This window comes from Cervus canadensis, chromosome 28 (assembly GCF_019320065.1).
Source record: "Cervus canadensis isolate Bull #8, Minnesota chromosome 28, ASM1932006v1, whole genome shotgun sequence".
Lineage (NCBI taxonomy): Eukaryota > Metazoa > Chordata > Mammalia > Artiodactyla > Cervidae > Cervus > Cervus canadensis.
In genome coordinates, this window is record NC_057413.1 from 46,340,333 (window position 1) to 46,367,736 (window position 27,404).

Here is a 27,404-nt window from a genome sequence, read left to right on the forward strand (position 1 = left end):
GGGGGGGTGGGGCGAGCCCAGAGCTCGGGGTAGGGGGCGTGGCCTAAGAGGCGCCTGCGCGGAGGCAGTTGGAGGGAGGCCCGATTCCCCTTTGTTCGACTTCGCCATTTTGCGAGGCAGCGGCAGTGGCGGCGGCAGCGGCGGCTGGAGCCTCTGATTGGGTTTCGGGGTCCGGTACTGGAGCCAATCAGCGCGGGCAGCGAACCGGGGGAGCGAGGCACGGTGAGTGTAAGGAGCCAATATCCAGCGGCCCAGAGCCGGCCCCAGCGCCCCGATTGGCGGGTCTCGCTGACCACTCAGGAGAGGCCCAGGCGCCTGTCGAGCCCCGGGAGTCGAGCTGAGCCTAGCCGAGCGGGGCGACCTGCTGCCCCGGACCGGAGCCTGCGAAGCTCTCCGGGGCACTCCCCACCGAGGCCTGCAGGGGGCCGCCCCGCGAGGGGATGGCGCCCTCGGGAGCAGGCATCTCGGGGCCCAGACCCGCGCAGGGTGCCAGGGCCAGTTGGGGATGCGTTGCCGTTCTCCCCAACCCTTTGGCCCAGTTTCTCGGACCCCAGACCCGGGGATGTGGGGTTTGCCAGCCACAAGGCCCCTACGTTCAGGTATACACACACTCGGGCCCAGGCAGTGTCCTCCTGGTCTTTTTGGCCTCACAACTTAAACCTGCCGTTGCACTCAACACGCGGCGGCCCCCGGGACGGGAAGTCTCCCCCCGCGGGGCCTGCGCACCCCTCCCCTCCGTGAGCGGGTTTGTCCTGTCTGCAGCCTTCCTAGGTGGGGAAGGAGGACCGGGGAAGACGCGCGCCGTGGCCACCGGGCCCCGCGTGCAGCGCGGAGAGAAGGCCAGCCCGCCCCCGCCTCGACACTCTGCGGGTCCGCCCCCGCCGTCCCTCTGCCGGGATGGGGGGGCGGGGAAGGGGTTCGTTAGTGCGCCCCCTCCTCGGACCCCGCTGCGCCCCTCCTCCTAGCGCACTCCCGGGTCTCCGGTCCCGGCGCCGTTACCACCCCCTTTTGGCTCGTCATTTCCTCTCTTCCCCTCCCCGATCGCCGGGCAGAACCGCACACCTCCGTCCTGGAGCCCATCCAGGCAATGTCCCTTCCTTGCCCGGGCTGTGAGCCTCTGTCCGTTCGGTGCCTGGAACCTCGCTCTTGGAAGATTGCGAGCTCTGTGCATTCCTTTCCCCCGAGGCTGCACAATTTGCTTTCGTTAGTCTTATCTGTTGCTGCTCGTCTCGTGGATTCTCGCTCCCTTAGGAATGGACAGTTTCTTTTCCTTTCACCTTTCTGTGTCACTTCGAACATGTCAGACTTCACTCGTTAGCTTGGTTCACAGCCATCTCTTGGTTTGGTTTTTCCCAGTATGTTGACGTTTTCTTGGATATTTATAGAAACTTCACAGTCTTCTGGGGTTTTCGTTAGGGTGAGAGATCGTCTCCTTTGACAGCCAAGTATCGAACAGTTAGTATGAACCAGGCGTCCATCTGCTGGGGGGAGAGGGATTAGAGGTCGATGAGAACCTTCCCAGCCTGGTGGAGATTGACAGGTGAGCAGGTAATTCATATCTCAGGGTTAGTGCTGTAACGGGGCCAAGTTCAATTCTGTGATGTGTGAGCTACCGACAGCCTCGGAGGAAGGCCAGCATTGCCACATTTTTAATTGGCCTAGAAGGATAATGGGATTTCTTTGGGTAGGAAAGAACGGAAGAGCGTTCTTCACAAAGAGAAGAGCATGTGCCGAGGCGCCAAACTTGGCTGTCTGTTCGGGGAAAGAAGAAAGTATAGGGCAGTGGGCATCTGTGACAGTTTAGTAGGTTGAGAAATGCAGTTGGTAAAACCACTTGTATATTTTGCTAAGGGATTTTTCGGAAGCAGTTATTTTGTGGAAATTTCAGAAGAAGTCTAGAAGCACATTTTTTATTTTTCAAGTTTGGAAAAATAAGTTACTGGTTTATGAGATTCTGCTCCACAGTAACAGCTGACTTTGGGTGGGAGGAAGGGAGATTTTTCTCCTAGGACTTTAAAATTTTTTACTCAGGTGAAGCACAGTACAAGCAGTCCTTGTTACATACAGTTAGCCTTTAGTATATGATGCCTATTTTTATAATCACATTTACTAAAGTCATATAACTGGTAAGTTTCAGAAAGCTACTCTAGTGGTTTTTCCACTACTAAAAAATTGGGGACAGTTTGTTTTCATTTTTTGCCATGAGTTGTTTATTGTTGAAATCATTTACAAAATTGATTTGTAAAATATCTGATAGATGGGGCACTGTGATTTAGATTTTTTTTTTTAGAATGTTTACATTTGCCTTTGGAGAGGATAAATACTTGGGGACTTAAAAATGGTAGTATATGTCACTTTAAAACCAGCAAACATTTTTGCTAGACTTCCTTTTAATAGACAGTTATTGTCTGGTCACATTATTGCTAAACCCCTCTAGAAACTCTGCCTATTTGCAAAAGAGCTTCCTTGCCTGAAATTTCAAGTACAGTAATCTGACCTTTAGCTTTCTCTTGACATGTGGCCTTTTAGCCTGCTGTTTTATATGTGGAAATTTTTCTCTTTGTTTTTATGCTATGCCTTCATTTGGAGCACTCCATTCCCTTCCACTTCGTCACATGTAAATCGTACTTATGCTTAAGACCAGGTCAGACGCCACATTTTCTTCTAGAGACTTCATGTCTATCCCCAATTTTTGTCCTTCAAACTCTTTTGTTTGTTTTTTTCCGTTAGGGATTCAGTACAGATTTTTACTCCTTTACTAAATTTAAAGATTCTCTGAAGTTAAAAACTTATATAGTTTTCCTTTTATTTCTAAAACCTTCAAGACAGTGTTTGACAGGTGGTCCATCATTAGTGGAGATTATGCAAATTAGGAACTGCAGTCCAGAAACCTTTTGGATGATGGGGATATGGGACAGCCCTTTGTTCTCTAGTCTTCTATCAAACATAGATCAGGACCTGTTTGTTGAGTTGTGAAGTCAATTAAGTGGGCCAATTCTGGTAATTTTTTACAGTAGAATAGAGAATACCACCATTCATCTTAAGTTATACTTAAAAAGATCAGTCATGAAACTTTTAGTTACTTTTAAAAATATATTCTAAGTGCATTTGTGATATGAAATGTGTTTCTTGCTGTGAGCTGTCAAAAAGTTTAAAAACTGCTGTTCTAGTCTTTGCCTGGTAGTGATGATCAAATATGATAATTCTGCAGGATTTTTCACTTGTTTATTAAGGTTGAGTTTCTGGTTGAGTTAAAATGTGTGTTGGTCCAAAACAAATGGATTTCTAAGTAGTTAGCTGCATTTCAGGTTCTGTACCTTGAAGTGAGGAGGAAGAAATTTTTTCTTGCTAACCAGAATAAATATATGTTCTTGCTGTCTTTGAGGAAAAGACATTCAAACTTTGAGTTAGGAGCAAGAACTAGACAGGCTAAATCCAGCTGACTTAATTCTGTCAGAATGTAAGCAGAAAAGCACTTGAGGAAAGACGATGTCAGATATATTGCAGTTCTGCTAACTGAAGTGGGAACATATGGCTTCACAGAAGCTGGTGGCGACCGTTCTTCACCATTAGCAGTCTAGATATCATGCGCCATGCTGAATCACTCCCTCATTAATATATGACAGGAAATTGCTGTTAAACTTGAGACCCCTTCTGTTTTGACCCATCCAAGTGTAGTGGATTTAAATGTTTTTAAGTTGTAGCATTTGTATTATGAGGATAAACTAGTTAAAAAGAAAACCTGCATGAGATTTTTATCAGTCATTTCTCTGCACTTCCAGTATGATGTAAATTTCTGGAAATTAGGGGTCTAGGAAAAAAATCTCACACAGGAAGGGGATTGGAGGTGGAGTGGGTTGTTAAAATACAGAGGACATTCCTTGTTTAGACATAAAGGATAATCATTTTAAGTGTACGTTTTGATGGATTTTGATAAATTTATTCACAAATGCAACCACCACCATAATGAAAATATAAAACATTTTATCACCCCAGAAAGTTCCAGATGCTCTATCCCAGTCAACTTCCCTCTTCCCCTGTTTTCCATTTCCAGGAAACCACTGATCTGCCTTCTGTCTCTGGATTACTGTTACCTTCTCAGGGTTTCCTATAAGTGAAATCACACTACTCATGACCTTTAATTTGTAATTTTATTAGCTTAGAAACATAAATGCATTGTGTGTATTGCAGTTAGAGACCAGATGGAATTTAGGAAAGACCATTCACTTCCCTGGAAGAGCCACTTAGTCTGACCGAAAATCTGGTTTTCTTAGAGATTTTGTTCCCAGAATCTCTTGAGGAACCAACTCAGTCAACCAGTTTAGAAGAGACGTATAAAAATCAGAAGGCCGATTTGTCAGTATGCAATGAGAAATAACTGTTAGGTTTACTTGTGTTACTGATCATACCTGCTCCCTGTTGGCTACTGTATATGTGAATCCAAATTATAGCTAGATGCGTGTTTGGTGAGCATTCTATTAAAGCAAGGATGGTAAGTTGAAGAACCACATGGCCATATATACCATCACACTAGGTGGCATAGTCATCCTGTCACTCATTTGTGGCTCTTATACTCTGTACCGATTTGGTTATAAGTAATAGACTTGATTGAGTTTTATTAGATTTTCCTCCCAACATTTAGTATAAAGTTTTTTAGATATAGAGTTTTATAATAAATACCTGTGTACCCGTCATCTAGAGTCTGCTCTTAATGTACTGTACTTGCCTCTAATTTTAGAGAGGAATCTGTATATATCTATGTCTAAACTTCACCCATCAGTGCACTTCTTCCTAAATATTTGGGCATTCACTAATACTGAGACACTTTACAATCATGGTGGGTAATTCATCTCATCTACCATGTGTGGATTTGTGAGGAGAGGTACATTGCTTTGCTGCTATGATGTGCAGCTCATGTAATTCAATGTAACTCAGATGTAACTCACTCAAATTTTAGAATTTATGGAGGCCTAGAAAAAGTTTGGGAGAAGATTTAAAGGTTTTGAATCAAGCCTTTATTCAGAGTTCTTATTATTACTTCAGTTTATCTAATCGTGTCCTTATTTCAAAAAGGAGCTTTCAGCTGTTAAAGTGTATGAGAAGAGTAAATTTGGGCCCTGACTTCATATTTAATGATATTTATTGTTATTCAGTCGCAAAGTCATTTCTGACTCTTTGTGACCCCATGAACTGCAGCCTGCCAGGCTTCCCTGACCCTCACTGTCTACTCAGCTCCTGTCCATTGAGTCAGTGATGCCATCCAACCATCTCATCGTCTATTGCCGCCTTCTCCTCTTGCCTTCAATCTTTCCCAGCATCAGTCTTTTCCAGTGAGTCATTTCTTCACATGAGGTGGCCAAAGTATTGGAGCTTCAGCTTTAGCACCAGTCCTTCCAATGAATATTCAGGGTTGATCTTAAGGATTGACTGGTTGGATCTCCTTGCAGTCCAAGGGACTCTCAAGAATCTTCTCAAACACCACAGTTCAAAAGCGTCAATTCTTCAGCGCTCAGCCTGCCTTGTGGTCCAACTCTCACATACATACATGACTACTGGAAAACCCATAACTGACTCTATGGACCTTTGTCGGCAAAGTGATATCTCTGCTTTTTAATTTGCTGTTTCAGTTTGTCATACCTGTTATTCCCAGGAGCAAGTGTCTTTCAATTTTGTGGCTGCGGTCACCGTCCACAGTGATTGTGGAGCCGAAGAAAATGAAACATGACACTGTTTCCACGTTATCCCCGTCTGTTTGCTATGAAGTGATAGGACCGGATGCCATGATCTTCCTTTTTTGAATGTTGAGTTTTAAGCCAGCTTTTTCACTCTCTTCTTTCACCTTTATCAAGAGGCTCTTTAGATCCTATTCAGTTTCTGCCATTAAAGTGCTATCATGGGCATATTGGAGATTGTTGATGTTTGTCCCGGCAATCTTGATTCCAGCTTGTGCTTCATCCAGTCGAGCATTTCATGTGATATGTACTCTGTATATAAGTTAAAGAAGCAGGGTGACAATACACAGCCTTGACATACTCCTTTCCTAATTTTGAACCAGTCTGTTTTTCCATGTCCAGTTCTAATGCTGCTTGTCCTGCACATAGGTTTCTCAGGAGGCAGGTAATGTGGTCTGGTATTCCTGTCTCATTAAGAATATTCCACAGTTGTGATCCAAACAAAGGCTCTAGCGTGGTTGATAAAGCAGAAGTAGATTTTTAGGGGGGGTAGGAATTCTCTTGCTTTTTTTTTTTTCTTAATGATATTAAAAACTTACAAAATTTTTAATGTTTGAAGCAATTGTAGAGACACAGTATCATTGTGATAAAATGATAAAGACAAAAGAATCCTTACTCTTTGGAGGCAGATACTGAAGTATTTATGGAGCTATGGAGTAATAAGGTGTCTGGGATTTGCTTCAAAATAATGCAGTCCATGGGGTCACGAAGAGTCAGACTCTCGGCTTGGCGACTGAACAACAGCAATGCAGGGGGAGGGTGGGTGGAAAAATGGATGAGCTATATGGGAAATAAGATTAACCATGGGTTGAAAATTGTTGAAGCTGGGTGATTGCTATGGGGATTAAGTGGAACATTATAGTGTTCTCACTATTGGGGGTATATATATGAAAATTGTCATTTAAAAAAGTTAAAATTAATAAAGGGTGGGGTATTATTAGGTATTCAGATTCATGACTGAGGGGAATGTAGATTCTTTTCAAAGAAAATAATAGCCTTGATACGTAAAATTTTTTTCTTGTATCTAATCTGCAAAGAGCATTTATGCTGTTTCTATAATTCCTTTTTATTTCTTGCTCTGGATTAAAACCCAAACTCCTGAACCTTCACTGTGTCTTTCTTACTTAACACTGATAAGCAATCTGTTGGACTTCAGAGCTGGGTAATTACATACTAAATAATAAAACCTAAAATTATTGCATATCACATATAGTACAAATGTGTTAGAAATTAAAGGCACAGTTCTCTAAAGTACATGTGCAGGCCTGAAAATCTGTGTTAAATGGGCCTTGTAAGAAAGTGATACTGTAGCTTAATGAGAATTTCTAAGGTGCAGGTGTTGCTCTAGTAGTACTGAAAGGGAAGGTTGCTGATGAGAAATGACTAAGCATTTTTAAATGTTAAATAGCATTATCAAGATGCTCTTTAACATATTAAATGTTAATGCATATCAACAATAAACTAAATATCTGGTGAGGCCTTAACTAACAATCTTACTTTACTTTCTTTTCCTCCGTCTGTAATAGGAGTGTATCTTGCAGTCTTCTAGGATCTCCAGAGTGAAACTGACTGGACAGGACTCTGACTTGGACGGACCATGGAACAGTATACAGCAAACAGCAATAGTTCAACGGAGCAAATTGTTGTACAGGCTGGACAGATTCAGCAGCAGGTATGGAAGTAAAACTGCTTTAAACATCACAGCAATGGAGGTGATAATAGCACTACTCAGTTCTGGCTTTGGGAAGCATCAGATCTTATGGTGGGTCTGGTGACTTGTGCTGAAGTACTTTTTGAAGATTGGATTTATTGTGATTCCTCTGATTTTCTCTGTTCAGAAGTCTATCCAGTCCATGACTACTTAGAATTTGATTTCATGGGTGCCCGGTTTAGTAAACTGCCCCCTTTTATCTTAGTAGAAATCAAAAATACCTGGTCTGTTTTCAGATGGAGCTTTAAAGGGTGATTTTGTTTTCCTGGATTAAATTTGGTTGTTTCTCTTATTGATTAAGCCATCTTGTGGTCTGGTAAGGCTTTGGCCACAATAGACAAACCAAGATAGCTTCTAAGAAATCCACTATTTAATTTGATCCATCACAGTGTTTATTTTGAAAAGCTCTAGTTTAATATGAGGATAGTAGGTATCCACACGTAGGGATAAGCACATATTAGAAAGGATTTCTGCTGCTGGTTTATTCTTAATTAAGATAGGTTGCCTTCTTGAATTTATACACAGATTACATTTCCTGATTATTTATACCTGGGTTTGTTTTAGGAAAACTTTGCTTGTTTTTTCTCCCTAGAAGAAAATAAATTGATTGTGCATTGATTTGGCCTGTAGGCAAAAATTGGAAATGTTTTGTTTTCAAAATGGGACCTAGATAATATAGAAAAGTCATTAGTGGAGGGGTGGCGGGTGGACAGTGGGTGTTTTGATGGTGAGTTGTTATATCTAATGACCAAAGGAAGGAGCTACTTTTTATTAAGAGATTAATTGTCAAAATTCCTTTGCTGGCTTTTCCTTCCACACAACTACAACTTCTTTCAGCTGCCTTGATAGAAAGGGAGATTCCACAGAGGACCCTCCATTCATTCATACCAGTGCCCTAGTGAGTGAATTCTTGCTGTGTCTGAAGTTACTACTAGGGGTAATAAAAATTAAGTTGAGTCTATGAATACATTGCTTCTAAGGTAGTCCAGCTGAGTAGTAGTAATCCTAGTTTGGGGACGTGAGAGCAGTGACCTCATGAAGATGTCTTTGGCTCACAGTGATTGCTTTATTCTTCCTTTCTGGTAATTGCATTCAAGGTCCAGAAGTTCTTCATTTTAGCTTCTAGGCTGCTAAAACCTGATGAACTATTTTGTTCTTGTGAACTCATTTGAGGAAATAAAAAGAACATTAAAATAATTGCATGCAGAAGGATCAAATGCTTATTTTTGAAGGGAAGGGCTGCATTAAGAATTTTTTGTTAATGATGTCAGCTACATCGATGTTTTTGAGTCATGGAAGTGTATTTCAAGTTCTGCTCTGTAGACAAAAGGCTAATGTCTGTAATCTGTTACCTTCAACAAAAAACTTCAGTATAGGGAGTCTCCAGTTTGAAAGTCCTGTGTAGGGTGGGGCTATTGAAAGAAGACCCTTCCTCTCCCACAAGAGGTAAGGTGATCTCATGTCTTGAACTCTACATTTCCTTCCTGACACATTTCAAGCTCTTCCTGTTCCTGTTCTCAGCAGCAGGGTGGTGTCACTGCTGTCCAGTTGCAGACTGAGGCCCAGGTGGCATCGGCCTCAGGCCAGCAAGTCCAGACCCTCCAGGTAGTGGTGCTCTCTCTGACTCTCTGTAAGCACTGCATGAACTTCTCTTTTCGTGTCTGGTGCTGTTTGTGGTAGGATCTCACGGAGGGACGCCAAAGCCAGTTGCATGACTTTGATGCTGCTAACTTGTCTTTGAGGCTTATAAGATACCAGTTTCCTAATGCTTTGTGCTAAATCATGTAGTGATGCTATATCAGTTTTCTGAAAAGTGCCATTTGGCTAGTATGTTTTTTGGGGAATACCTGAAAACAAATCAGTGAAGAAATTCTTATAAGTGGCATTAGAACCTATTTAGAGCTCAGATTCTGTAATAAGATTGCACAGTAAATTTTCTTGAACTTTGTATTATGATAATAGAGAAGAAAATGTATACATTTTACTAGGCTAGATTGTGCTTTATTAAAAGGACAACTCATATAAAATAATGATTGCATTTGACAAGATTGATCTACTCACTGAATCTTGTTAATCTCTGCTGTCCTCTCACTACTTTTCTTGCGGAAGTAATGACCTTATTATTGGATCTGCAGAGATTGCCCCATAGCTCTTGGTTGGACAAAAGAGAAATATGCTGTCTGTAAATCTTAGGTATTATAGCCACTATAAGAATTCCTACTTAAACAATGCAGTTTCTTAACATTACGTATGACCAAGTTAAGTACCTAAATTGGGGTTATATTTGGGCCAGTTCCTAAGTAAACAGAAGAAGCAAAAGTCTTTTCTGTATTAGGTTACTTTAACTAAAATGACCATATTTTTGAGAAATGGGCAAAGTTCAAGTAGTCTGCCTTTTTCCCTCCTCTGAATGGAAATGAGTAGGACCTAGAATGTAGAACTGGCATCTCACTTCACTATTAGTACTGCTTAGCAAGCATCCTGCAGTGAACTATCCCTTATTGTGGTCATTTCACTTTACCCTTTCAGCCCTACTCCCATACCTGCCACTCATAATGTTTGATAATATACAGCCAATTCTGAACATAAAGTATCCTGAAATAAGCTGAGTTTGTAGGTACTCGCAAACTGTATTCAAATCTCAGAGTTCAGCAGCTTGGTACTCATGTTTTTCATGCTTGCTTCATCTTATTGATACATAAAAGAGTATTGTCATTAACCACTTGTGGAATGGGAATGTAACATGCTCTTAACTGTATGGCTTCTTGTCTGATGCATGTATCCTTGTATCATCATATGTTGTAAAAACAGCACGTTCCTTGGAGTCTCAAATGGTTCATCTGTGTATATGTAGCCTGTCAGCAAAGGGAAAAGTTAAGATGATGGATAGCCAGAAAATTACAAAAATAGTTGCCTTAAAACTTGTTTACTTCTTATGCAGATTTTACTTGAAATGGAAGCACTTCATGGAGCTAATGGAAACCTTTCTTCTAGGGCTGTGATTATTTGTGGAGAATTTTAAATACTTCTTTCAGTTAGTCATGCAATAAATATTTCTAAAAGTCTTTCCTAATAGAGCATGTAGAAGCATTGGTATAGCAAAGGGAATTTGATTTGGGATGGGGAAATAAGAGGAGAAAAGCAGAGGAGAATCAGATTGTAAAGTCTTTAAAAAGTAAAGTGGAATTTGTCAATGAACAGTTTAACAAAACACAGAATTTGAATGTTCCTAAAGATTCCAATATGCTCATAGGGGTGGGGAGAGCTTAATATCTAATCTACTAATCTAGGACAGATTGATCTTTTAACTAATTACTTTATTTGAACATACTTTCACTGGCATTGAGAATGATTATCTCAGATATACAAATTTTCTTTTGATCTGTTACAAATAATTCCTCAAAACAAGGATAGAATCTGAAAATGAAAGTTTTGGATTTTCAGCTATTTTGTTGAACATTTCAATTCTCGTCTAAAGTGGTTTGGTTTTTGGCTTTCAGAATGCATTCAGATAGCTAGACATTTTTATATTGGGACTCAAGATGTTACAGCACTTTCAGTGCCCTGGGTTTTAGAATGATCCATTTACTCATTGGAGATTGAAAGTTGAGAGTTTTTTGGTACTTTGAAAATTTGTATAATTTTTATGTTTGTTAAAGCTAAAAGAACTATGCAGATATTGCAGGGTCCAGTGTGAGCAGTCCCACCGCAAAAATTGTAAATTGACCAATATATTTCTAGGCATTTTTATTAATGGGCTCCTTAAACAACCACAGGACAAGAATTCTCAGTGGTGAGGTAGAGTAAAAGGTACGTGTTTCATTTATGCTTGAGAAACTGTAGGGAGAAAGGGTATTCTATATAAGCTTTTGGAGCTGCTTGATACCTCACCTGAAGTCATTGCCAGGTACAGTTTGATTTACTCCTTCCAAGTTATTTAGAATTTGCACTCCAACCACCATCCCCACCATCAGCCCTCCCTCTCATTGCCTACTCTCCGACCTTCACCGGAGACTATTCCTGGACTAAAAAGGCAAATAGTCTTGGTGATTTGATTAAATACTTCTCATGAGTTTAGCCTGTATTTGATGATAAACACCTTGTATCTATTGAGACTTCCCAAAGACTCTGCTTATACCCCATTTTATCTGACTTTCAAGTATTCAGTTTGGCATTTAGTTACAGATACTGTATTTTTGAAGACGACTACTTGAGGATGAGGACCTGAAATTATTTTCTTAGTGTCTCTCCTACATTTTCCTCCTCTAGCAAGACAGCAGAGTAGTTGCAATGATTGTCTTTAGGTAGAAACCATTTTGTGTCTTACGTTATTTCATTGTTCTTATTTTACTTTATTCTAGGTCCAGGGGCAGCCATTAATGGTACAGGTCAGTGGAGGTCAGTTAATCACATCAACTGGCCAACCCATCATGGTCCAGGCTGTTCCTGGAGGACAAGGTCAAACCATCATGCAAGTACCTGTATCTGGGACACAGGGTTTGCAGCAGGTGAGTCGTATTAAAAAAAAAAAAAAAGAAGAATATTAGAATATCAGGATAGAAGTTTTAAGAAATAAGTTGTTATAAATTGAAAATTGATACTGTATTTAATTGCGTCTTACCTTCCTTTTGCATTTAGTTGCATTTGGTCAGTTTCCCACCTTTGTAGTGTCAGTGATAGAAAGCAGAGCTATAGAGAAATTGGACATCTCTGATAAGGACTAAGGTATTAGACATGATCTTGAATCAGTGTAAATAATATAAAAAGAGAGCTTGCTAAGTAATTTCAGTCATGTCCAGCTCTGCGACCCTAAGGACTATAGCCCGCCAAACAACTCTGTCCATGGGATTCTCCAGGCATCAATACTAGGGGTGCGTTTGTTACCAAAAGAGTGTGGAGGGTCTGGCTGCTCAGTACTCAAAAGGCCAGGTTTGTGGAAGAGACAGGGAAGTTTGCTTTGTTTCAGATCCTGGCAACTAGAGAGGGACGGGTGGTAGACATCTGTCCAAAGGCTGACTTTCTCCCCACCTCCCCGCCAGTGGCACCCAGTGAGGCAAGAGCTTTTGTAAACAGAAGGAGGGGGCTACATACAGGAACAGCACAGTCAGCTCTGACAGTCATCTTCAAATTGCTCTTCAGTGGCCTAACCAGCATCATCTTAGTTGTTTTATGTGTAGTTAATCTTCAGTTCCAGGATCTGTGTGTTCCCATTTCTTTGTGGCCATTTCTTGGAATTGTGGCAGCCAGTGTCCTGGGTACAGTCTGGTCATCGTGTAGTTAACTTCTCCACCTGGTGTTTTAGTATCTGTAAGACAGCTCACAGGATATAGCTCAGGATATTATCTATAGACCTTGAGAAAGAACTAAAGGTCTCCTTTGACTTTTCATTTGTTTCCACATTTCTCACTTCTGTGTTTAAATTTATTGTTTGACTAAAGTTTTCCACAGACAACAGGCAGGCAGAGGACGTGGTTAGGGGCAAGGACTAGAGTCCTGTTCCATTTCAGGTTGCCACGCCCTCCCCTAGGGGATCTTCCCAACCCAGGGATCAAACCCACATCTCTTACATCTTCAGCATTGGCAGTTAGGACCTTTACTAGTGCCACCTGGGAAGCCCTTATAAAAAGAGCATCTAGTTTAATAAAAGTCATCATCAGTGTGTCCTTTGTTGGCTCTTCTGGGCACTGAGGGGGGAAATTTATAGTCTGCTTTGGAGATTGTTGTTTTGGGTCAGAAATGTTATCCTTTTCATTTCCTTCCATATTATTTATACCTTATCTAGCAAGTGATGAAAGTATTTCAGTTCAAGCCTATCACACACACTTCAAGCTATACTTAGAGCAAAATTTATAACCTTGAATATTTTAAAAGAACTGAAAATAAATAATAATATTTTTTTTTTTAGGAAGTTAGGACAAGAAGAAAATGAGTAAAAGATAGATTAAAATTAATGAAGTAGAAGACTAACAAAAATGTAGAAAACTAAATAAAAGCTGATTCTTTAAACAGACATGTAAAGTAGTTAGGTAAATTCACTGGAAAGACTGATTCAGAAACCGAAAACAAAAGTAAAATTACAGGCATTTTTATCTTGTTGGCAGAAATTTAAAACACTGATTATATCCAGTGCTAGAATGGGTGTAAAGAAAATGAGGCACATTATTTTTGTTGATTTTCGAATTGTAAAGTCCTTTTGGAAGGTATCTCGCTCTTGAATATTTACGCCTTTTGATGTACCTGTCCCACTTCTGAGAATCTATTCTATAGGAAGAAAAGATAAATATGTAGGGAGAAATATACAAAGACATGTATTGCAGCATTGTACTAGCAAAAACAAAAAAAAATTGTAACCTGAGTGTCTATTGGTAAAGAATCGATTGAATACATCATACTATATTCATAATGGTATATTATGTCCTTGGACTTCCTCAGTGGCTCAGCAGTAAAGAATCTGCCTGCAGTGTAGGAGACACAGTAGATTCAGGTTCGATCCCTGGGTTGGGAAGATCCCCTGCAGAAGGGAATGGCTATCCACTCCAGTATTTTTGCCTGGAGAATCCCATGGACAGAGGAGCCTGGTGGGCTACAGTCCATAGGGTCACAAAGAGTCAGATACGACTAAAGTGACTCAGCACACATTATGTCCTTGTTAAAAAGGATGAACTGTTGACTTTGGGGGAAGGGTTAATAATGAAGTATTTTCAGTGAGAAATAATTTACAGAGAAGTATATGCTTAAGTCATCTCACCTTTGTATTAATAACTAATAACCAGATCCCACAGTGAGTGTGTGTGTGTGTGTGTATATATATATATATATATATATATATATATGTTTATGAACTTTTTACTAAAATTTTCTAAAGCTACTTACATCTTCTATGATTTCATTAATATCTTCATTTTTCTGGAGTAATGTAATATGAAGTGAAGTGAAGTCGCTCAGTCGTGTCCCTCTTTGTGACCCCATGGACTGTAGCCTACCAGGCTTCTCCATCCATGGGATTTTCCAGGCAAGAGTACTGGAGTGGGTTGCCATTTCCTTCTCCAGAGGATCTTCCCTACCCAGGGATCGAACCCAGGTCTCCCACATTATAGGCAGACGCTTTAGTGTCTAAGCCACCAGTTGAAAGAAAATTCAGCCATGCTCGATAATCAAACTTTGAAGTTTTGCATGTTCCCTTGTAGTTTTGTGCACATCTCCTGGGCGTAGTTGTACACAAGCATATAGTTTTATTGTTGTGTGTGTGGTGGTTTTGTTTTACTTCCTTTATCTTTAAATTCCTTCGTAATAGTCAATTTGATGAATCAGAATTTCTAATAGACATTTTGTTTTGTTTTTTTCTTGTTTTTGCTTTTATAGGTAAGGTTACTATAAATGTATTTGAATTTTATAGTTTTTTTTCACTTGAATTTAATCTTAGGGGAATATTTTTGGGAGTGGAGGAATTGGTTGAGCAAAGGGTAAGGTCATTTTTAAGGCTATCAGCATATTTTTGCCAAGATAGAGTTGTAGTCAGAATCAAAAATAGTTTCTACATTTCTCCATGCATAAATGTATGAGTCTTTAAATATACTTCAGTGTGTGTGCTTGCCTCAATTTCACACTGCTATTTCATTTCTGTCCTTCCTCTCATTGCCTCCTCTCCAATCCCCCCACTTGGCATGCCCTCCTCTCTGTTGAATAGAAACAGTGTGATACAGAGCTAGGAAGACTGTATCAGGAATGCAATGACCTGAATTCATTTGCAGGTCTGCCATTAAACAGACTTTTTGATCTTGGCCAAGTTCTTTGATTGTTGGTTTTCTCATTTGAAAAATGCAGTTTATATCAGGTGATTGCTAGCGTTCATTTCAGCTGTAAATTCTGTGGATTTTGTAGGATTTCTCTTTTTGGGGGGCTTTAAGAGAAGACCTTGAAAAGGTTATCTTATTCCCCTCACTCCAGGAAGCACTGTAACTAATCAAACCATCTTGGAAAAATTATTTTCTGTTAATGTTGCATGACCTGGCTCTAGGTATGATTCCATAGCCTCCCATAGAGCACTTAAAATTTCGATCCATTTTTATTAGAGGTTACTTTAGTGTGTGTGTTTATTTTAATAACCATGTCTTTTAGAAGTGTACTTCACCTTTTTTTGGATTGTACCTTCTGTTTTAGAATTCCAGTGAAACCTATGCTCTCTCCTTAGATTAAGATCCATGGCTTGATACAGACAATGGAACTAAAGTAGAGAGCCAAAAAATAGATGTAGGAATATTGGAAATTGGTATATAACAAAAATAGTATAAAGTATCAGTGAAGAAATGGTTCAAGAATGGTATCAAAAAGGAAACTTGATCTCTACCTCATACTGTATCAAAAACACTTGCTAGATAGATTACAGATCTAACTATAAAAGAGGCATACTTGCAAGCTCTGTTCATAGGAATATTTTCTTTATGACGTGGGGTAGAGAAGGATTTCTTAAAAACCAAAAAAAAAAACCCAAGAAACAATTTTATAACTTTAAAAATTTGGTGTATGTCAAAACATATCATAAAATAAAGGTAGAAGACATAATTTGGAGAAGATATTTTTAACATTTAATGGGGTTTGTGTCCAGAATACATGTTTAAAAATTCTCTATATGTGTTGATATGAAAGTAACGGTCGAATACAAAAATGGGCAAAGAAATATGAATCGATAGAAGAGGAAACCCTATTGACCAATAATAGGTATTCCTTGCTATCCAAAAACAGGTAGAAATAGATCCAGGTAACTAGATAAATTTCTTATTTGTTTATTTACCAACACTTTCTAATTTAATTTGTTAAATTTCAGTGTTGACTGCAGGGGTATCTAATATGATAATACCCCTTTCTGTACAAAATCTTTTAAGGATTTTGTGTGTGTGTGTATGTGTGTGTATTTATAGAATCCCAGCTGGAAAATGTAGAAATTACTTAGTAATTTTTTTCAATATTTTGTTATAAAAAACTTCAAACATAGACAAAAACAAAGAGAATGAAACGGCGAATCCTCATCACCCATTTTAACACACAGACTAGTATTTTAATGTTTAAATCTATTTTCATCTATTTTCCCTGACTCAAGGATTATTTTGAATATATACACCACCATTTCACCTATCAAAAATACTTCAGGGTATATTTTTAAGTGAATAAGCTTTTAGAAATTATTCCTGATGCCAGCAATATCATCCTTAATATCATCCAGTATCCAGACAGTGATCAAAATTCCCCAGTTTCATAAATGGAAAACAAGCTCTCTCTTAATTCATAAGAGAGCAGAACAGGACTTGTGTTTTTCTCCCTCTCCAGAGCATTTCCTGCCTTCTGGAGGAATTTGAGTAACTAACACTCCAGGACCAATGGAGACCAGTGTCAGCAGGGCGCTAATCTCGGTGTTCTCTTCTGCAGATACAGTTGGTCCCACCGGGACAGATCCAGATCCAGGGTGGGCAGGCCGTGCAGGTGCAGGGCCAGCAGGGCCAGACCCAGCAGATCATCATCCAGCAGCCCCAGACGGCCGTCACTGCTGGCCAGACGCAGGTAACGCCACTGTCTCTCCACGGCGTCCACAGGAGCACGGCTGCTTTGGGAGGGTCAGAACCGGGTAGAGTATTTCACATGTAGTAGAAATGCGGAAGAAAACTATCGCCAACATGCCTTTTTCCTAAAGAGGACTGCGTGGTCCTTTTTTCTTGTGGTGTCTTTGGAATGTATTAAATTGTGTCATGATTTGTGTCCTACAGACACAGCAGCAGATTGCTGTCCAGGGGCAGCAAGTGGCACAGACTGCTGAGGGGCAGACCATCGTCTATCAGCCAGTTAATGCCGATGGTACCATCCTCCAGCAAGGTACGAGTGCCGGCATTTCTGTGGGACTTTGGGGGGCATCCTGCTCATCTTGAGCAAATGACTGCTTTAGAAATTGTGTAGTGACCTCTATACAATGTACTTTTAAAACAACAACAAAAATGATTTCCTTTAAGTCTCCATTGATTGTTAGTTCTTTGTCACTAATATGTGACCAGTATTGATTCCATTTGTAGGAGAACTACAGTAGTTGTTAAAGACAACCACTATGACCCTAGGGATTATATAAGCTTTTTATTCTTTCAAAGAACTGTTCTCTAAATGGAAAATTAGAAATACAGAGTTTCTTTAGTGGTAGAGAAATATATCACTGCTGCGTTTATTCTCTTTCCCCCGAGCCACTTCATTATTAATTTATTCCAGAAGACTTATATGACCACTGTGTATGCAGCACATTACTGAAAACAGTTTTCTTCTCAAAGACACTAGTCTAGTAAGCAAGATATGAATGTGACTAAATAAATACCACCTTATTAGTGGTATGTGTTCTGTGACTGAAGGTTTGTCTTGTGATTAAAATTTGGCAGTACACAAGATCCAGTGAGTACAGGCAGCATGCTCTCCTATGACTCAGGAGAGAGCCAGAACAGGCATAGCTCAGAGAGTGATGAACAAATCCTCAAGTGCTGTGTTTGGGGCCTTGGCATGCCTGGTTTAATTTTAAGATTTAGTCCTGTAGCTGTCTCATTGTCAGTTTAAACAGTTTTTTAAGAATCTTCATCTGAAGCAGGTCATTTATATAAAAACAGTGGCTATAGCTGAAGTCAGAGTGACTCATAGAAGGGGAAGCCTCCAAAATATTTGGTCACCCATTGAAAACTTTTTCAACTCAGTATGGGTAGTTTTATTCAGAACTAGATCCCATATAGTTATTAACATGTCTAAACTTGTGATTACTTGGATTATATACAGCAGGCAAGACAGAGAATGGAAGAGTGCTTTTTCTCCCCTTGTGCTAAAAGGGCATGTTTTTCCAGGATTAATAAGTATGTGCCAGATAGAAGAGGGACTAACTGTGTTCCCTTCTTTCTGTATACCTGTTTTTTTGTTTGTTTTATGTTTTATTTTCTTAAAGTTACAGTCCCTGTTTCAGGCATGATCACCATCCCCGCAGCCAGTCTGGCAGGAGCACAGATTGTTCAGACGGGAGCCAACACCAACACAACCAGCAGTGGGCAAGGGACTGTCACTGTGACACTACCAGTGGCAGGCAATGTGGTCAACTCAGGCGGGATGGTCATGGTAAGAAAATGGATTTTTCATTTCATCGTTCTTCTCTATAGTTTATTTTTCTATATATCTTTGTCTTCGAAAATTTCTTCAGCTTGTGTTTTTAAAATCTCTTATGAAGCTTGTGTATAATCCTGACCTCTTGAGACTGAGATTAATCCCTTAAGACACAGTGGTCTACTTTTACAATAAACATTACAGTAAACCATAACTCATTCTGTGTACCTGCTGTGTGCCAGAGACTATTCTAAGTGCTAGAGATATAGCAGAAGAGAAGCAGATGTAAATATTCACTTTTCTGGAAACTTATTCATAATTCATTTGGAGAAGGAAATGGCAACCCACTCCAGTATTCTTGCCTGGAGAATCCCACGGACAAAGGAGCCTGGTGGGTTACAGTCCATGGGGTCGCAAAGAGTTGGACACAGCTGAGCAACTAACACACACATTCATAATTCCAATGAAGAGAGTTATAGACTACTAATCTTTGGGAAGTAGAAAGTATACGGCCCAAAGTGGGTGAAACAAAAATGTTCAAAATTAGAAAGGTTGTAGTCAATAGAGAAACCAAAAAAAATGTGCGATGTAAATATATTGGGAAGAGGGGAAACTCATATGTCAAAATAGGGTGTCAGTGTACAATACCTAAAATGGGTAAGCCAAGAAAGAACAGATACTAGAAACCTACACAGCAGTGGAGGAGTCCACTAGAAGAAACAATATAACCATCTAAAGTTGTCATTATTGGGAAGGTAGTGGAATCGGGTTTGTTCCTGAAAATATGGGTTGAATTGTATAGTAAGTTAACAATTACGTAACTAAATGCAGTTAGCAGCACTTGGTCCATTTGAACCTTTCTTTGTGTTTCCCTTGTGCTCTTTTTCTGCCTGTGATTACCATTCATGACCATTAGATGGCAGCAGACATTCTTAGAAAATGGAGCTTTGCGTGGACAAAAACCTGGACACGGTTATGTTGTTTCTCAGTGTGGGTCCTTGACCCCCTATTACAGAATCATCTAGAAAATTTGTTTAAAATGCAGGCCTTAAGTGTAAATGTTCTCCAGGAATCTGCATTCAACAAATGCCCTCTAAAGCTACTCGTCTTAGCATTCAGAAGAACAGGGACCAAGAAATTGTTTCCCATGTCCATACTTCATGTCACTACTTAATAAGCTCTGATTTTTCTCTTCACACAGATGGTACCTGGTGCTGGCTCTGTGCCTGCAATCCAGAGAATCCCTCTCCCTGGGGCGGAGATGCTTGAAGAAGAGCCTCTCTATGTCAATGCCAAACAGTACCACCGTATACTTAAGAGGAGACAAGCCCGGGCTAAATTAGAGGCAGAAGGGAAAATTCCAAAAGAAAGAAGGGTATGTATAACACTGGGACGGATACAGGATGAGAACAGCAGGGTTCTACTTCTGAAATAACCTTTTATGTGGTTAGTTTCCTTGAGTACCTTCCAGACTTTGAAGTTAGACAGCTGTTACCTTTTGTAATGGTACTTATTATTGCTGTATGGAGCTGCAACTATAATATTTAAAAAATAACTGCAACATAAATAGCGTTTGCTGTTGTTGTTGTTTTTTGTTTTCAAATCTTCCATAAAGTCCAGAGGTGGACTTCCCTGGTGGCTCAGACAGTAAAGAATCCACCTCCAGTACAGGATACCCAGGTTTGATCTCTGGGTTGGGAAGATCCCTTGGAGAAGGGAAAAATGGTTGTGCACTCCAGTATTCTTGCCTGGAGAATCCATAGACAGAGGATCCTGGTGGGCTACAGTCTATGAGGTTGCAAAGAGTCAGACACGACTGAGTGACTAACACAAAGTGCAAAGATGTATTGTCTTAGGCTGTGGTAATCTTCAAGACCGTTTTCATCCTCTTACTGTCCTGATTTCTTGGTATTCTGTCCATAGTCCAAGATGACTGCCTGGGCTCTAGCCAAGGTGCAAAGGGAGTAAGGAAACATCCAAAAAGTTCCATAATCACATTAGCCAAAATTTAATTACATGGCCACACTTAACTGCAAATACGGCTAGTACATGCCATCTCTTTAATGAGACTGTACCAGCTAAAATTCGGTTTGTTACCAAAGCAAAAGGGAGGCTATATATTGGGAGGTAGGTGGTGATCTCTGCTATATCTTTGGGGAATATGTATTTAGTTATTACTCATTTGGCATTTACATTCTTAGGATAGATAGATACGGTTAGCTGCTGTTTGTTTTCTCTAAGATTTCTCCATAATACAAGGTCATAATTGCCTCTGATGGCTTTGATCACAGCCGTCCTAAACTTTTGAGCATTGGAGAGAGCTGTGCTGGTTTCAGCTAGTAACTTGGTTTCTCTTATTTTATTTTTTATTTATTTATTTCTTGTTTTCTCTTGTTTTAGAAATACTTGCATGAATCTCGGCACCGTCATGCCATGGCACGGAAGCGTGGTGAAGGTGGACGATTTTTCTCTCCAAAGGAAAAAGATAGTCCTCATATGCAGGTAAGAGGATTTATACCTTTTTATTCTTAGCTTTATTGCCTTGAATCTTCTTGGGTGGAAGCCGTCACAGTGTCCTCTTGCTATTTTCACACTAGGAACTAATCAGTCTCTAAACTGGATGCAACATTGTGTATCTTGGAGTCTCTTTCTTCTTAAAAGAACTAAGGTCTTTGATCTAGTGGCCTTTTTTCCTCTCAGTCTTTTCCAGTTACTACTATTAATTCCTTCTTGAAATTCTCACTTTTTTTGATTTTCAGAGAACAAGTTTATTCCCTAGTGTAGTAGTAGCAGCAGCTAACACCTAACTGCTGTGTGCCAGCCATTACGTTAAACACTTTCATAAGCATTTTATCACTGAATCTTTACCACAGCCTCAACTCCCATGAGGTAAGAATTACAGTTTCCATTTTACATTTGAATCTGAGGTTTAGAGGGGTTAACTCATTTGCCTACAGTAAAATATCTAATAAAATGGTATAATTGAAATTCATACCCAGGCTGTGTAATTCCAGAACTTAGTCTGTAACCATACTGGTTCTTAAACATCTAATTTCACTGATTATATCTTACTGGCACTTCTAGTCAATGTGTCCAAAGTAAAACTCTTGGTTTTTATTTTATTTTTAAACCTAAACCAGACACTCATCTCAATAAGTCACATGTCCCTTCACCCAATTATTAAAGCTAGAGTTGCCCAGTTTTTGAAGTCCTCTTGGTTTTAACTCTAAACTATACTCTGAATCAGCTTACTTTTCCCCTCCCAACTGCTGTCAGGCTAGACTAACCCTCTCTTCTTTGCTTCAGTTAAGGCAGCAGCTGCCCAGTCTCCCTACTTCCCCTCTTGTGCCCCTCTAGTTCACTCTCCACATCTTAGTGTATGTATCATATCACATCACTAGCCTGCTCCCTTCCACTCCTGCCCTTTTCCATTTGCACGTAGACTAAAATCGAAAGTGCTTACCATGGCCAGCAGGGCCCTGTAGGATCTAGCTCCTGTCCACCTTTGGCTTTATTTCCTCCTGCTTCTCAGTCTTTATGCTCTTGCTATACTGTTCAAGAACCTCTGTCTTTAAAATAGTTTGTCTGTAAAGCTTTTCATGCCATCCTTTTGCATAACTGTCTCCATATCTTTTAGGTCTTGGTTTCAATCTGAGAGGCCATATCCAGAGGTCTCTTCTACTCCATTATTGTCTCACATCTTCCTTTTCAGTGCAGTAATAATCGTTTTATTTGTGTGATTGTGCAGTGGTTGTCTACTCTAGACTATAAGCTGTGTAGAGAGTCAAGAATTGTTGTTTCCCGTTGTATTTAGCATAATACCCGTTCAAAAACGAGCATCAGTAAATTTTTGTTGAATAGGTTCCTCCCATTATTCTGTTCCTCCCGTACAGAAGCTTTATTCTGAAGACCCATCACATTCCAGCTTCACTGTTGTCCAGTCCATCTTTATAAGATAGTGCTTTTTTAATCACAGTACTTAGTGTATGGTGAGAACTCAGAAAATGTTGGTCTTTGATCAAGTCTTTGATCAAGACTCAGCCTCTTGTCCTACCACCCCTAGAAATGTTTCAGCTTTTTCTTGGATCATGCCAGTTGAGGCTTCAGAGCCTTGGTATGGAGGAACTGAAGGTGGTTGTTATGTAGTGGGGTTTTGTGTGTATGGTAGCACTACATGGCTTGCAGGATCTTAGTTTCCCGACCTGGGAGTGAATGTAAGCCACAGCAGTGGGAGCACCAGACCCACCACTGGACTGCCAGGGAACTCCCAAGGACTGATCTTCGTCTTAACAGTGCATGTTTTTTGTAAAAGGCAGGCAGAGTTTAGTGGAAAGAAGATTAAGTCGGAGCCAAGAGATTTGAGAATTAATTTTTGCTGGGCTTGTCACTAACTTTGATTCTAGTCCAGGCTTCAGGTATACCTGCAAAATGAGTGCATTAAAGTAAGTAAAATCCAGTGTCCTTCCCAGCCCTGCCAAGTGCTCGGTATTTAAATAATGAAAATATACAACATGACTTGGTTTCTCTAGGTCTTTTTTTAGCCGCCTAGGGATCCTTAATCCCTAAGTGTGTAGAGCACAGCACCGGTGTTAAAAAAGGGAGATACTCTCAACTCTGGAGTGTTCAGTCATGGAGTGCCAGGCCAGACTTGAAATGTTTTTCTAAGAATAAAGTTTATTGTCTCTTCTTTCTTAATGGAATTGCATTGCAGTCCATGCATGCAGACATAGTGTTTGTGTACTTCCCTTGGTGATAAGTAGTGAGAGCCATGAATTCCCAGTTGCTTTTGCAAAGGACTTTAATTGTTACTCTGCTTTCTTTGTAGGATCCAAATCAAGCAGATGAAGAGGCTATGACACAGATCATCCGAGTGTCCTAACCCCAGGCCATGTGATGGAGCTGATCAAGGCCATATTCCTCACACTGTTTCCCACTGTTCCAGGGAAATTGATCAACTCTTCCAATGGGACACTGACGATCACATTCTGCCCTTTTCTACAGGACAGAAACCACTTAGTTTTTAATAAGTGGCTCAGTATTATAATTGCAAGGATGTCTGGCAAACCGAAGTTACAAGCCTTTGTCTCACCCTTTCAGTCAGGACTTATCTCAGACTGTTGCTGACATTGACATTTCATGGATTGGGATGATGCAAGGGGCTCATGCCAGCCCAGCAGTACACATAGCACTTGTGTTGACTGGTGATGCCAGCCATCTGAGCAGAGGAGAACAACCTTCTCAACCTAAACTTTGATTGGGGAAGCTGCAGCCCATTACTTCCCACGGATTCTGAACAGCACCCATCCCTCTAATGGGAGATCTCAGACTAACTGATGACCTTTTGCATTCAGAGATGGTTTCCAGGCAAGGAAGCTCCATCTCATGATATGGAAACAATAAATTCTCTGAGATACATTCATCTAATCTGTGGTAATAATAAGAATCTCTTCTACCCAGATGATAGGTTGGGATTTTTGGACTCCAGCCAAGAAAAAGCTAACTCTGGGGATAGAATGATAAAAGATTCAAGCACTAAAAACATAAATTGCTGGATCTCTCAGCTTTCACAAGGTGTGGTCTACTTGTCTGTCTGGTGACAGGTCATATGGACCATAGTTCTTGCTGAGGCTACTTGTAAGACGATTTAGAGGGTACTGGACCTTGAAACTGCCTTTCCTTAGTAGAAAACAAAATTATACAACTTCTGTGCTGAAGTACTGAGGACATGTATAGTAACTCCAAAACAGCAAAACTAGAAATTTTCAATCATAGGCTTTGTGACAGCATTTGGGGAATAGAAAGGTTCGTGTGTGTTTCAGTCCAGAAGGACAAAGAGTAGTATATATACCCTTGTGATGTCATATAGCATGATTTGCCAGTGGATGGATGCCTGGGATGGATCATTATAATGAAGAGAAGAATTTACATTTATACTCTAACCTTTTAACAAGCATGGAAAGGAAGTCTGAGATTTGACCCTTGACAGTTTCTGGAAAGCACTGTTCAGTCAAGCTGGCTGGGACCGAATCCAGGTTGCCTGCTGGAGTGTGAGGTGGATGTTGGCTTCAGCCCTGCTGTGCTGTGTGCTGGCCCCAGAGAGTGAACATTCTCATTCTTCCATGGCAGCTGATTCTTTGGTACCAGTTTCTGTTCGTTTCCCCTTTTCTCCATAGGTCTTGTGCAGAAAGGCTTTCACTTTGCATCCATGTTCTGGGGATAAAGTGCAGACTGGAGATAGAGATTCCTGCAGGGTCAGGAGCAGGACCGAAGCCCCCAAAGTGGGCTGTGCCTCAGAAAACCTCAGAAAAAAAATGTTTCTTTTCTAGATGTGGAACCCTGGGAGAACAAGGTGATTTCAGAAGAGCTGCTGTTTTTTTTCTTTTTTTAGAAACAAAGAAAACTTTGTAATTCTTTCAAAGAACATTTGGTTTTGATTTCAATACCAAGACTAGAAATTGGCTCTTCCTTTGATATCACTCTGGCTGTATTAAGAGGAAAAAGAAATTAAACCCACCAAAGAGAACATCACAAAAGGAAATCAATGTAATGGTACAAAACAGAGGTACAGAGCTGTGCAGAGAAAGCAGGAAGTGAAGTATCTCCCTACTCCCTTGAGTCTACTCATCTGTCCTGGCTTCCAGATGTCAGAAGGGGTTGACCCTTTTGGTGTTGACTTTATTTGGTAAGCCCCAGGTTCTTCAGATGACAGATGACTAAAAACAATGAGTTTTTATCCTTTGGTTTTGTTTAGGAGTCTTCAAGATGCAGAGTTCAGAAAGAAATTCCTCAGACCTAATTTCTAGTACTTAAGCCAACAACAACAGTTCTAAAATGCTATTTATTTGTGTCTGTAAGATTGTACATATACTACCAACCTCATACTGTTGTGGATTGTTTTCTCACAAGTTTGGGTTTTTGTTTTTGGTTTTTTTGGGGTTTTTTTTTTTTAATGAAATGCTTCAATTGTCATTTTGTCATTGCATTTCAGATAGCTCATGACCCTTTTATTGTGGTCATTTTAGCACATAATAACCCACAAAGTGGGGGTGAGGTTTGGATTTTTTTCTTCGTAGTTCTTTTATTCATTTGTCCTTGTGACTGTAGTGATGCAAAAAGAGTGAATGGATGAGTGAATAATTGGTTTAATACATAGTTATTTTACTTAAGTGCTTTTTTTGGCAGAATAATTGTAAATGTATATATTTTAATTGCACTGGTACATTGAACATGTCAGTATCTATACCACTGGACCAACAGAGCATTTTTAGAGCATTTTTCTGGCTAATGGATGTCTGGTAATAATGTCTTGATTTTCCTTCGGGACTCAACTACAGAGAAGGGTTTGGGTTTTTTTACCCCCTCAGCAGTGGAAGAAGCACAGGTGATGGATCATTGATGTCATTTCAATTGTTATTTTTTAAAATAAATATAAAAATGCTAAAAAGTGTCTTGAATTTTGAGGAGTCTACATCCCATGGGTTCTGGATTGTGTTTATGTATTGCCATCTTTGTAAACACATGTGCTCTATGGACAATGTCAAACTTGGAGCTGTGTGTTGCCCCTTCACCTCTTTTTCTGCCGTTTTGACGCTCCCACTCTACTGAGGAGACTACTGTCACCTGTGGGTTGATCATACATTTATTTGATATTCTCACTGGACGTGTTCACTAAGAGGCAATGATTCCATGAGTAAAATTAGCCCTTTAGTTATCACCAAAACAGCATTGACACATGTAGAACTAAACACAGTGAAAATGTGATTTTTAATTTCTTTGTGTAGAACACGCATTTCTGTGATTGATAAAATTCCATAATATACTCATCCTTTTATTGCTTAGTGTTTTAACAAATAAGAACCACAGACCGGCAACCTCAAATAGTACCTTTTCACACAAAAGTGCGAGAAAAACAGCTCGGGAAATACTCCCGATACCGAATGACCTCCTGGCAGACAACAAAAATGGGAGAAAAGGACCGCCTGTGTTAAACAGCCTTAGTCTAACTGTTCAATTTAAAAACCATTCTAAGTGTGCTTTCGTCAGATGCCAAATGGAATTCGTCCTTAGAAACTAAAATGACCCAACTTTCAATGCCGGTGAAATGAAAAGGACCGCCCTTTCGATACTTTTCCCAGTTGATCAGTTTCATTGTAGAAGCATTTTCTTGTTTCAAACATTTAAAATGTCAAGTTATGCTCCTTTGAAGACACCGCCCAGCCCGCCTTCCGCCCCGTCTCCCCGCCCACCGGAAGCCGGAGCTAGCGCTAAAGTGCTGCAAAACAAGGGACCGGCCCCAAGGGAGCCCGCACTGATTGGTTGGTGGGAGGGACCAGTCAGGGCCGTCGTTAAAGATTGGCTACCACGCGGGAGGAACCCCGTTTCCGGTAACTCGACGGGCGAGCCTGCTGCCTCCGCCGCCGCCGCCGCCGCCGCCATGGCAACCGCCAAGCGGCTGGCGGCGCCGCCTCTGTGGCCAATAGAGGCCAGATTGGCGGCGCTGCTCCCCGACCTACTGGTCTTCAGGAAGCCCAGGGGATCCGAACCCGAGCTCGCCACGGCCCAGGGCGTCCTCCTTGGCGTCCACGTGACGGGTGAGGGCGAAGGGAGACGCGTCGCTCTCCCGACCTGCTGGAGGGCTTCTGCTAGTCTGGGTCGCGGCGGTTACGGGCGTGGCCCCGGGGTGAGCTAAGGCGGAGTGTGTCTGCACTTTTCGCCGCCTCCGCCGAAAACTAGAGGGCCATTTGCAGAGCAGGAGGACGCCTTTTCGGACGACCTGGCGTAGCCCTGGAATTCACTTCAGCGACGATGTAATTGAGACACAGGGGAAAGGATTTTTCAGGGTCATATGGCAG

General features: G+C 40.6%; 2 protein-coding genes across 10 annotated transcripts in view; both read left to right on the plus strand.

Annotated features, from left to right (window-relative positions):
* Positions 1 to 54: 54 nt before the first annotated feature.
* Positions 55 to 25,996, plus strand: NFYA (nuclear transcription factor Y subunit alpha). 9 transcript variants are annotated; one of them, XM_043449262.1, is made up of 10 exons: positions 55 to 222; positions 7,259 to 7,404; positions 8,965 to 9,051; positions 11,805 to 11,951; positions 16,867 to 16,998; positions 17,202 to 17,307; positions 18,401 to 18,567; positions 19,754 to 19,927; positions 20,953 to 21,054; positions 23,378 to 25,996. In XM_043449262.1, the coding sequence occupies exons 2-10, from the start codon at positions 7,330 to 7,332 to the stop codon at positions 23,429 to 23,431; spliced, it is 1,044 nt and encodes a 347-aa protein (XP_043305197.1). In that variant the 5' UTR covers positions 55 to 222; positions 7,259 to 7,329; the 3' UTR covers positions 23,432 to 25,996. The 9 variants fall into 9 exon arrangements, with proteins under 9 accessions (XP_043305197.1, XP_043305204.1, XP_043305202.1 ...); XM_043449269.1 differs by having other exon boundaries at positions 18,419 to 18,567; XM_043449267.1 differs by having other exon boundaries at positions 8,965 to 9,048.
* Positions 25,997 to 26,941: 945 nt separating this feature from the next.
* LOC122429837 (adenylate cyclase type 10-like) overlaps positions 26,942 to 27,404 on the plus strand; it is a 36,096-nt gene continuing 35,633 nt past the window's right edge. The window contains exon 1 of the mRNA XM_043450496.1: positions 26,942 to 27,143. Within this exon, the coding sequence (XP_043306431.1) occupies positions 26,987 to 27,143 (157 nt within the window). The 5' untranslated portion in view covers positions 26,942 to 26,986. The remainder of the gene's footprint in view (positions 27,144 to 27,404) is intronic.